Raw genomic sequence first — 11,726 nt, forward strand, 5'->3', positions numbered from 1 at the left:
TCTCTGGATATGCAGTCTCAGTGGTTCTCAAGCGGCGCGGCGGGATTCCAGACCGCGCCACGTCGATCGTTTCTCACTTGGTGAAATTTCGTTTACTCAAATTCGAAGGACACGGTTCTACCGGGCTCTTTGCTCCCTGATCGACCTGGCTTTTCACCTGGCGATGCTCCTCCACGTTCAGTTTCCCCTGGCCGATATTACCAGCGTAAACAAAACGCCACCGCCTCAACCTGGCGATGACTTTTTTCCCATCGGTTGAAACGCGGAATGGTAAAAAATCGACGGCGTTTGTTGTTTTTCCTTTTTCTCTTTTTTCTTTTTTTTCTGTTTCATTTTTTTTTTTTTTTTTTTTGTTCCCCGGCCGCCAGCGATTTTTGCGCGATTGTGGCGCATTGTCGAAAGAAATTGCCAACGCGAAATTGCGTTTCCTACCGCGGTGAAATCCTTGCAGACGACAGACCGCCGGCTATCGGCGCGGAACGCGAATTAAAAACCAATATACGAACGCTTTCGGGATTGTTGGAAACACGCATTGTGTATGTAGTGTAAGCGCCGGTGCGCGCGTACCACGTCCACATAATCTTTTCTAACTCGATTCCTATCGAAATCCTCGGAGTTCCGCCCCTCGCGATCGCTGAAAAAAAAAAAAAAAAAAATGCCGCGTTTTTAATCCCACAAACGATTCCATTCATACCGATTACGATATTTCCATGGTTTTCGTTCGTCCGCGTTAGTCACCGGCTACGCCACTGGGACCTGGATCGAACGAGCGAATTGAAACCGCGGAAAAAGCCAAAAATGAAACCTAAATTCGCGGCGTTCGCCGCAACGCGACGATTTTCCTTGCATCGACGGTCAATCCGGGAAATAACCGAACAGTGTCCATCGAGTTTTTACCTGGCAAACTCCATCTTCCGTGAAAAAGAGAGAGAGAGAGAGAGAGAGAGAGAGAGAGAAAACAAACGGATCAGTTCTTTCGTCCAACTTTCGCCAAACGTTTATACAAATTATCGGAACAATCGTCGTTCAAACAACCCTCGTTGGACGCTTCTTCTCCTCGGCGCTCGCCGAATTCTCCGGATTACACAGGGAAACGCTCTCGCAGTGGCGCACGACGGATTAAACGAAGGCTCGAAACCGAAAGATCCTTTCTACGTCGCGCTGTGATCGCCCGCTGAGAGTTTTCTCAAAACCTGTCGCGAAATCCGTCTAATGTTCACAAAACCCCTCGAGCAACGCCACCCGTGGCTACGGTAAACCAAACAAGCTTTTCTTCCGCGATCCCGTGCGCGGAAAACACGGTCGTTCGGCAACGATCGCCAGCGATCACTCGTCGATTCCTTTCATCCCGCTTCCTTTGCCTCTCTATTTCGCACCTCGCGTGATCGCAACAACAACCGCACCCCTGTAACGAGCCAGCTACCAACAGACCCGAAGAAGAATCGGCCCGTGGAAAATTGGAGCGGATTCCCGGCGGCGTGCAAACGTTCTCAATGGCCGACACAACGAAATTAGACTTATCTCGGTCATCTCGGGGGCCACCACGCAGCTGCCTGCCTCGCAGGATTCACGTCTTCGTGAATAGAGGCCGGTAGGCTCCACCGTTTCTCCTTTATTATGGCTGTGTCTCGGTAGGCTCGCGTTCCGATTTGCAAACAGTTCCTCTTGGTCCATCTACCGATTGAGTGCGCGGTTGCTCCTTTCGACGGCGGTGGACACGCGCCATTGTTGACCAACGATCGATCCCGATCAACGACGCTCTAAGACGCTCCACAATGAACAGTTTCGTTCACGGGGCTTTCCCATGCACGGGGATTTTTAGCCAATTTCGAGGAGATTCGATTTTGTTCCTTTTATTAGAGGCTCAATGGGCCTTCTCCTCGAGACAGTTTCTCGAGAGTGTATGAAATTCTTTCGCTCCATAGGAGACACGGAACGGTGTTTCACGTCGTAGAAGATCGTGGCAGAGAGAACGTGTAATGCGACGGGATCTTCTTAGCTGTGATTTTTAAATGGATAATGGATGAATTCTTGGAGTAGCAAAATGACGACATTCCTCCATTTCACATATGGATATAGCTATTTGTTTTCTCAAGAATGAACAGAGAATTAGAAATTAATAAGAAGAATTGAATTCATCAGGAATGACAGAAAGAATTGAAATTGCTACTCACCGTTTGAATTAGAGAGTAAAGAAAATTCGTTAAGTCTCGTTTGTATGAATTGTTCGTGTCAAGAAAGGACTCTTTCTCTATACAAAGAATTAAGATTATCCACGATAGCACGTACCTGTGTACACCTATTCTTTCTCGTCCGTCTCGTGCGACGTTTAAAAATTAGTGGAATTAGTCGCTTATCTCGGGGAAAGTCGGGATCGGTATCAGCTGTTCGGAAAATGTCAAAGACAGGGTAAATCCTGTTTGACCGTTGCGGAGGCTACCTGAGTTTTTCCAAGCAACGAGAGTTATCTGCCGGAGGAACGGTATTCCGGGGTTCCTCGAGCTTTCCTCTGGTCGAGGATCAGCATTCAGGAAATTAGCTAAAACTGGAGCTAAGTGCTGCAGTTCTGGCTCGAACCGGGGGCTGAGCCACGAAATAAACGCGTCGATCTGGTAACGTGGCCCGGCTCCCTCCGGCAGATATTTATCGCGGTAAGTGGGATCCGGTTAAATGCAACTTGTGATCTGATTCCAGAGAACCTAAAAGCACTTTCCTCTTCCTCGTGCACGGGGGTTAGCGAGATTCGTGGCCGAGATTGCCGCCTGTTAACGCGCGTAAACGCCACGCACGACGACCGGCACGTGGGAAACGCGTTACATTACGTATAAAAGATCTCTCGAGAGGATCGATGTAGATTTACACGTCCATTGTCAGTCGCTCGTGTACGTTACATCACTCGATTCTGTTCGTAGTTAGTACGATATTTGTATCACAGGTATACCAACGTAGGATGGCGACGAACAGATTTTTAGTCTGTGAAATTTTGTCGTCCATGTGTCTGTATAGTTGTTAACAATAAAGCTCTATAATCACGTAATTGAAAATTAAAGAGGAAAATCAATTTCAGTTAGGTTTACTACAGTCGTGGCATCGACGCGAATATCAACGACAATGCGAGATCGATGAGGAAATTATTATATCGTAATTCCATGGTACGCTATTAAAAAATCCGTCTGTTATACGCAACTCGCTGGAACGAAATTGAGTTATCACGCGCGAACAATAATCTGAAAAGGGAGAACAGTTTCAACGCGACGATAGCGACGACAACTTTCTCTATTGCGAGTTTCATTTTGTGCATAGATTGTATTTGCAAATTTTCCTGCGCGAACGTGCGCTACCAATCATCGAGACTGCGCTTGCATCTTTCGTTGAGTAATCGTAGAAAACCGCAACGTGAATTTCACGTTCTCACCCCCTGAAATTACCACGATAGAAACGTAAACGACACCGGCCGCGTATCGATTCGTTTCGAAGTCCAATTACTTGTAACATAGAACGTTTATGCGTCCACGGTGTGTGGAACGCTGACGCATTATTTCGCCGGACAATTATAATCGGGACGCGTGGACCGGTGGGTTCTGTACGCGCGGGGTGGGATTTTCTACAACGGGAGGGCGGTGAATCGGTCCGCAACGTATAATTTGCCTCGATTTTCGACGGATCGATTTTGAGCAGCTACTGTTTCGCTACAGGCGGATATCTTTTGTGGCGCGGTTTTGTGGGCGTACACTTCCCCCTGGGCTAAAACGCCAAATGGTAACAACGATACGCGGAATCGAATGCGGAATGGGAAACGGGGATTTGTTTTGTGCTCGCCGGTTTCCCGTGCGCGAACGATCGAGGGGAAAAAAAAAGAAAAAGAAAAAAGGAGAAACAGGAAACAATCCGCGCGTCGTCGTTCCAGACAACTGGAAACCATCGTCCGCGAAACCTTGTCTCTTTGTCACGGGGCTAATTCCGAAAGTTTCGTGGGAAGGAAATCGAGATAAAAATCGGTGGCTCTGCGGTTTCGATAGCGCGCACCACCGAACCACGAGATGTGCCATGAACCATTTTTTGAGAAATATTTCGGAAAGTCTCGTCTCGCGGATTGTTCTCATTTACGAAAAAGTTTCTTTGAAACTTGTGGAATTAACATCAGTCTGCGATATTTCTTTTTTTTTTTTTTTTTCTCTCGTATCGCAGAAACTGACGAGACTTAATTTATGTATTTTAACAATCGAAAAACACTGTGCAGAATATTTAGGTACACTGGCTGCACAATTTTTCTCCCACAATCGTGAAATAGAAATGGTTGAAAAATTTCATTATCATTCTCGGAAGAGTTAATCGAACTACATATATGGTACGCTGCTCTAAAAATATTACTCTAAAAATCTCGCGCACTTGGTTCGTCGTACTAACCTTCGTATATTATACAAAAATGAAAAGAATTGTATACGAGTGAAATTCTATAGCGAAAGCACAACAATATTATCGAACAACGGAGGCAGAATAGGATCAATAATATTACTCCAAAAATCTCGCGCAATTCGTCCGTCGTATTAATTCTTACCAAAGGACAAGGTACAAGAAAATCGTCCACGATCAATTATTGTGCACTGTGCAAAAGTGAAAATATCTCTCCAACTCTATGACGAAAGCACAACAATAGAGACACAATAAGATCAATAATATTACTCCAAAAATTTCGCGCTATTCGTCCGTCGTATTAACTCTTACCAAAGGACAAGGTACGAGAAAATCGTCCACGATCAATTATCGTGCACTGTGCAAAAGATCTCTCCAACTCTATGACGAAAGCACAACAATAGGTACAGAATAGAATCAATAATATTACTCCAAAAATCTCGCTCAATTTGTTTGTCGTACTAATTCTTACCAAAGGACAAGGTACGAGAAAATTGTCCACGATCAATTATCGTGCACTGTGCAAAAGTGAAAAGATCTCTCCAACTCTACGACGAAAGCACAGCAATAGGTACAGAATAGAATCAATAATATTACTCCAAAAATCTCGCGCAATTCGTTCGTCGTATTAACCTTTACCAAAGGACAAGGTACGAGAAAATCGTCCACGATCAATTATCGTGCACTGTGCAAAAGTGAAAAGATCTCTCCAACTCTATGACGAAAGCACAACAATAGGGACACAATAAGATCAATAATATTACTCCAAAAATTTCGCGCTATTCGTCCGTGGTATTAACCCTTATCAAAGGACAAGGTACGAGAAAATCGTCCACGATCAATTATCGTGCACTGTGCAAAAGTGAAATGATCTCTTCAACTCTGTGACGAAAGCACAACGATATTATCCAACAACGGAGGCAGAGAGTAGGATCGAGACGAAGCAATTACGCCGTTGAAACGTTGTCATGCCGCGTAGCGGTGGCGGTTGCTCGGTCGGTGGGGGCGAAGGCGAGTTAAATAGCTTAACCGAGCGTCTTCGGAAAAATCGCGGGCGTCTGGTGCACGCGTAATGCGCGCGTAACGCGGTCAGGTAGCGCGCGCGCGGCAAGTCCCGGCCCGAACGCTTCCAGCATCCAGAAGCGTAGGAGGCTTGGCGTAAGCGGTAAGCTTTACCTCATTTCTGGCAATTACAGGGGATGCCAGAATCCGCCGCAAGAATCAAGCCTCGCCGGTCTCGCCTGTGTGAAGGACGTGTACGTGTACATGTACGTGTGCGTGGTCGGCGTCGGTTTACGCGAGCCACCCCTCTGTGTCGCGCGTGTGCGCGCACAGCCACCCCTCGAGTGTGTATCCATCCCTCGAGCCGGCTCTCGCCACACACTACGACAAGCCGCGTACACGTACGAGACGATGGAATTGGTGGACGTACGGTGTCACAGAAGCCCGACTCGAGTCCACCTCTTCTACCCCTGCGAATTAACCCCACCTAAACGCCACGGGGGAGAGGGTGAAACGGTTTCCAGTGGCGTTTGAGCACCACTGTTCTCGCCATGTTCCCGGATCCAAGGCCCGATTGGCTCGAAATCCCTCGAACAGCGAAGCTCATTCGCCGAACCAAGCCACGCCTCGACCGACAAATTCTGGACCACCTCTTTCCAACGAGCGTCTTCGGCGCGAGTAGTTGTGTGCAGCTACAACAAAGGTCACCCCGCTGCTCGACCAACCGACTAGTCCTCGTTGGCACGACGCACGCTCAACAACTTCGACCTTAGCCGGGGCGACAATTTTATTTCACCTTTGGCCCGCAGCCGCTGCCTCGCCGCACGACACGCTGCTTCCTGCACGACTCCACTCGCCTGCTCCACTTTCTCGTTGCTCAGGCCTCGAGAACCGTTGCACGCATGCACGTGATCCAGGTGGTTTGCTAGGATGACGAGAACTTGGCGCCGTTAGATTGGATTTCGTTGGACAGGAACATCGTTGGGGGAAAGAAGACTCTGTCGATGCCTAGAACAATCCTGAGAGAGGTTCCTCGCACAAATGACGCCTTTGGAGCCTTTCCCGCTGGTTCTTCCATCGAGTAAGTCGCCTGAGTAAGAGTGAGAAGAGGAAATTGAACGTCGTGTAGAGTGCCGAGGAGAAGCTGGCAAGTAAAGAAAGGTACGAAACTCGAATTAGTGTTGTGGTGCGGCAAGGATCAATCCATGAAATGCGTTTCAAACTAACGGTACAGTTATCAGAATTCCGTAAACCATCGCGTAAATATTATGACGATGACTGAACAAATAGGCGAGCTATATTCGACGAGCTTTGTGTAGAAAAACGATCAACAAGGTGTTGTTCCGATATATAACTACTCCAAGTGTACCCTTCAAGGACGGATCTTGCGACAACGAAGAAGAGGAAGAATCGCGTAGTGGAGCAACCAGCCTCAAAATGTATTCTGAATTCACGTGTCCAGGACAGTCATTTCGTGTCCCGATTCAGCAGTAGTGCGTTCAGAGAAGGATCGCCGACGAGATTCCTTCGCCAGGAACGGGCTAGCAGGCCAAACGGTAGCTCGATCCAGGATCGTACATTGGATTCTCAACGATGGACTCGCAGCAGCTGGTCGACACCGCGTCTCAGAACAGCCAGGACATTGTCCTGCCGAAGCCAGCGAGCAGCACGCCTAGGCACAGCATCGACGCGATTCTCGGACTGGCGAACAACAAGAGGAGTCACCAGGAAATGGAGGATAACGCTCGCGACACGCAGGAAAACGCAGGTAACGTTCGCTGCTACGTTGTCGTCTGAACGACTGGCTCATTTCACTTAGAAAGGAACGACGTTGTCATTTGATCGCGCCTTATTGCTCTTGCAACGAATTTTAGAGAATTTCACGATGTAAATGTTGGAACAAGTACACGCGTTTAATTAATTTAAACATCACTCGATATCCAAGTTTAATCGCGGTGTACTTTATAATTTAATAGATTCGAAGTATCTTACATTTTCCATATTGCTTTCAAATTGGAACGGTACGTTCATTTTTGATTCATCTTTGATTAGTAAAATAGCACAGAGTGGAAAGAAGAGTCAAAATACGCGCGTGCAAATTCAATCCATTAGAGTCAACAGCGTCTGTCAACGTTACTTTAAATTAAACCAACTGATACGATATAATTAATAGAAACGTGGCACGTTCCGTCCGTCGGATTGATAGACCCACGAAGCAACCCAGTCCCGAGCGTTTCTGTCGCAGTGTATCTCACGGATCCGGCACGCCGGATCCCAAATCCCAAAACGGCTCAAGTTACCCTCGGAGACTTATTAATAAAGCAGCTTCGATCAATCATTTCATCCAATTACTGGGTTTCACGGTTATCCTGCACTCGAAACGAGAATTTGATTTAATCGTACGGCAACGAGCGAGCATCCATCGAAGCCTGCCCGCTTTTAGTAAAAATCTCGCGATATTTTCTATCGCTGATCCAACTGGTCCAACAACACTCCGATCGAATGGAAGATTATCAGATGAAAATTGAAATGTACGAAACGTCGTTTCGTTGCTGTTGCATCGTTTTAATTTCTTTGACAGATCAAGGACAACGACGACGAATTTCGATTATTAGAAAATTATTGAGCGAAAATTAAAGTCACAGAGCATCGTTTTATCGTACTTAGTGGATATCTTTTCAATACCTTTGGCAGCAATATTTGGAGCAATTAAGGCTAACGATACGCCAGTTGCTCCGACACGTCCGCCACGATTAGCGCAACAAATAAATTGGCATCCCGCGTGCGTGACAACATTCTTCCGATCAGCTCGGTTAATGATACGTTGGTTAGGCAAATTGCGATGGCGCTGGCGATAATTTTATCTTGGAAAACCGTAATGCGCCTTTTCCTTGCTTAGCTAACGCTAATTATTGTAATGCGTTAACACGCTCAGTTAGGTTCACGGATGCTGGGAAATATAATTGCCTTTGGAACCATGGTGGTCCATGGCGCGTCTAATCGCGTTCTATACTAGCCTATACGTTCAATCGAGATTTCTTTGGAATTTGAAATCCTTCGATGACCTGAACGATGTCTGCGCGACGCAATATCTGAATCCGATAATGCAATTCAAGTACTTATTAAACAGAACACCTGCCTCTACCGCACTTCGCCGGCTTCAGTCAAAATATATTCGACAAATTTAACTCGCCGTTTGATCGAAATCCTGCGACGTTGATCTTGCCTTGAATTATTCGTGCTTTCAACAGATCTTTTGTTGGCTCTTTAAATATTCGCAGCGCTTTAAAGAATCGTTTATTCGTCAAATAATTAATGTGGCACATGATGAAGTTGAACGAGAAACTGTTATAGAAATAGGTATATGAAATGAACCAACTATAGAGTAAAATTTTAGATTTTTAGAATCCAAAAGATGATATAAAGGAATTAAAACAAATTACGGGACATCGTTTCATTTTTTCTTTTTTCCTTTTACGAGTTACATACTCTTGTGTGCACGTTGTTTTGTACTTTGGAGAATATTAAAACAAACGATTGGTGATACAGAATTTTTCAAAGTAAGCTTTTGCTCGATTAACACGAACAAGCACCTGGTTAAACAATACCAATGACATAAAAGCAACGAAGTTACGATTTTTTTTCTTTTTATCTACAACGTATCAAGAACTCATCTCACCTGTAATTAAAATGTATCTATCTAAACCTCTTAATCTTCTACAATTACCACAGCAACCTTCCGAATTATGATCGCGTTGATCATCATTTTTTTTAATTCCTCGACGAATTCGGAAGCGAATGCATCGAGCAATGTTAGCGTGTAATTAAAAAATCTTTGATATTGCCAACATTCGATTGTCTGACGACACGCTGCGTCAGTGTACGCGACTAATTAATCGTTCTGAAACATTCTCTCCGTATCGGTCGGGACGATATATATCCGATAATTTCAATTTTCGAGAACGAGCGGTCGTCCTTCTCGAATCGTCGTCTCGATTGTCGTCGCGAAAACGTTCTAGCCACCGGCTGTCCTTTATTATGTCATTCTGTATCGGCTGCACGCGTTCCCGGAGCTATCGACGCAACACTCTCGCCCGAAAGGGTCAAAATCGACAAAACAATTTCGTACGGGCGCTGCTTTCGTTTCTTTTTTACCTCCCGACTGCGTCATCGAAAGCCACCGTTAACGAAAAAATTACGGGCTCGAAGAGGAAGAGGGAGAGAGAAGGAGAGAAAGAGATACAATATCAATCGATGATACACGAGTGGTACACCACGAGAATCGGCAACCGTTGCCGGCTCGACTTCCGGTCCCGAGGCTCGATATTCCGTTTATCGTATCTCCAAGCTTCGTGTAATCTCGTTGGTCGCGACTGGATTACCGTAAATGATCACCGAAACGCTTTTGCATAATGTACTTGTCGTTTGTCACCCGAGAGAGGGAGAGAGAGAGAGAGAGAGAGAGAGCGTGGTTGTAATCGGCTCTCTATGTAAAGTAGACGATCGGACAGATCGATCCCCGAGGTTGCGCAGAGAGAAAGAAAGTCATCGTCGTCAATGACTTTTTGATTTATTTGTTTCGCGTTTTTCATCCCTTCCTCCCTCCCCCGGGGGGGGTCGCTTTTTGCACCGATTAATGCGTTCCGATAGCGTGATCGTTTCGCTTCGTCCATCACGTCGAAAGCTGGCGCTTGGTAGCAACCAAGTAGCCCGTCGATTTATCTTTATTTGATCGTACGTTCGATCCGATCGAGGCGCGAGCAGAGAACGATCAAAGAACAAGACGTCGTCAAATACGAAATCGTAATTCATGATTGGAGGACGTCTTAATGGGAGATAACCGATCGGACGTTCCACTGGCGGATGCACGTACTTAAATAACGAAGAAAGTGTAAATAATGATTGAAAATTGGACCTTAAATTCCTCAGACCGCGTAAGACGTCGTCCGTTTTTTCCAGTGAAAATCTACTGCGAGAACACCTTTTTGTTTTTTATGCAAGTAATAGAAACTTGCAGCGAGAGAAATCTAACGTGAGCGAATCGTAGAGGCGCCAGACGTAGGTAACGTCGTCTACAAAGGTTGACAATAATCGAGTTCGCGGTTCGACTGGAATCGAGAGGAGAAGGTACATCAGAGAGGCCGATAGGAAGATAGAGGATAGAATTGAAGGGAGGGAAAAAGGGGGGACGGGGAGGGAGGAAAGAAGAAAAGCCGAAAGAAAGAACGGAGGCTGCTTAGGCAAAGTCCAAGTCTTGTTCCGCTAATCGAATTATCATTAATTATGATACCGCGTGCGAGAAGGAAGGAAAAAAAAAAAGGTTAAAGGCGAGGCCCGGCCCTCCGCTAATAAGTACGACGAAGGGATGGTGGAAGAACGAGGAGAGATAGCGGCCGAAAAAAGGAGATGGATGGAAGCGGCTTTAAGTCAGTCGCTTCTTAAGAGCTGAATTGACGTGTCTACTAATGGATCGCGCCTGCCCCATCTACTTTCTTCTTCAGCCTCTTTTTCGTCCTGCTTCTCCTCCTCCTCCTGCTCCTTCTTCTCTTTCTTCATGTTCTTCTTCTTCTTCTTCTTCTTCTTCGTGTACCACCACTGTTACTGGCGCGGCTACTTTCACAGCTTTAAAACAAATCGGTTATATCCTCGTCGAGAAGGTTCCACGCACGCTCCGATCATCGAGCATATTCGAAATTGGTTTCTGAAAATGGAAAATCCTTCGTTTTCACGCGGCCTAGTGTCAGCGGATGCTTCAATCTTCGAAACGTTTTAAGCTGTCAAGTTAATGTTGTTGGTGATTGAATTTTATTTATCTAAGACTCATTAGAGGACAAACGGTTTATGCAATAGGAATTTATAAATTCTCTCCACTGTTAGAAATTTTCAAAGGTTAATAGCTGAGCCGTGAAGGAGAAAATTTTTTTTTAATTTTTTAAAACAAATTTTTTTTTTTTCATTTTTTTTTTTTTTTTTTTTTTCTGTGAAATATTTACCTTTGCCATCTTTACTATCTTTCTCGATTTTCCCTAATATCTGTTCCTCGTTCAAACAATCGGAGTCCACGCCCGGATAAGTAGATTCAGTCGGCGGGAGTCCGTTTAATCGGATTCCATCTAAAATCGTAACAAGACGCTATCAGACGTGTTCGAATCAACATTGTCGGCAATTTAAATTTTAAATTACATTCTTCCACGATGTCGCGGACACGCGTTTATAACTCGCGCGTCTTTTTCCTCGGTTGGGTATCGCGATTATCCTTCGCGCAAATACGCTGCATAATACAATCATTCGCGACAAAAAAAAAAAAAGAA

The 11,726-nt window shown here is 45.5% G+C and overlaps 1 protein-coding gene across 1 annotated transcript in view; it reads left to right on the forward strand.

Annotated features, from left to right (window-relative positions):
* The first annotated feature begins 6,154 nt into the window (after positions 1-6,154).
* LOC122534289 (retinal homeobox protein Rx1-like) overlaps positions 6,155-11,726 on the forward strand; it is a 46,986-nt gene continuing 41,414 nt past the window's right edge. The window contains exon 1 of the mRNA XM_043664791.1: positions 6,155-7,183. Within this exon, the coding sequence (XP_043520726.1) occupies positions 7,009-7,183 (175 nt within the window). The 5' untranslated portion in view covers positions 6,155-7,008. The remainder of the gene's footprint in view (positions 7,184-11,726) is intronic.

Source organism: Frieseomelitta varia, unplaced genomic scaffold (assembly GCF_011392965.1).
Source record: "Frieseomelitta varia isolate USP_RPSP 00005682 unplaced genomic scaffold, Fvar_1.2 scaffold_582, whole genome shotgun sequence".
NCBI lineage: Eukaryota > Metazoa > Arthropoda > Insecta > Hymenoptera > Apidae > Frieseomelitta > Frieseomelitta varia.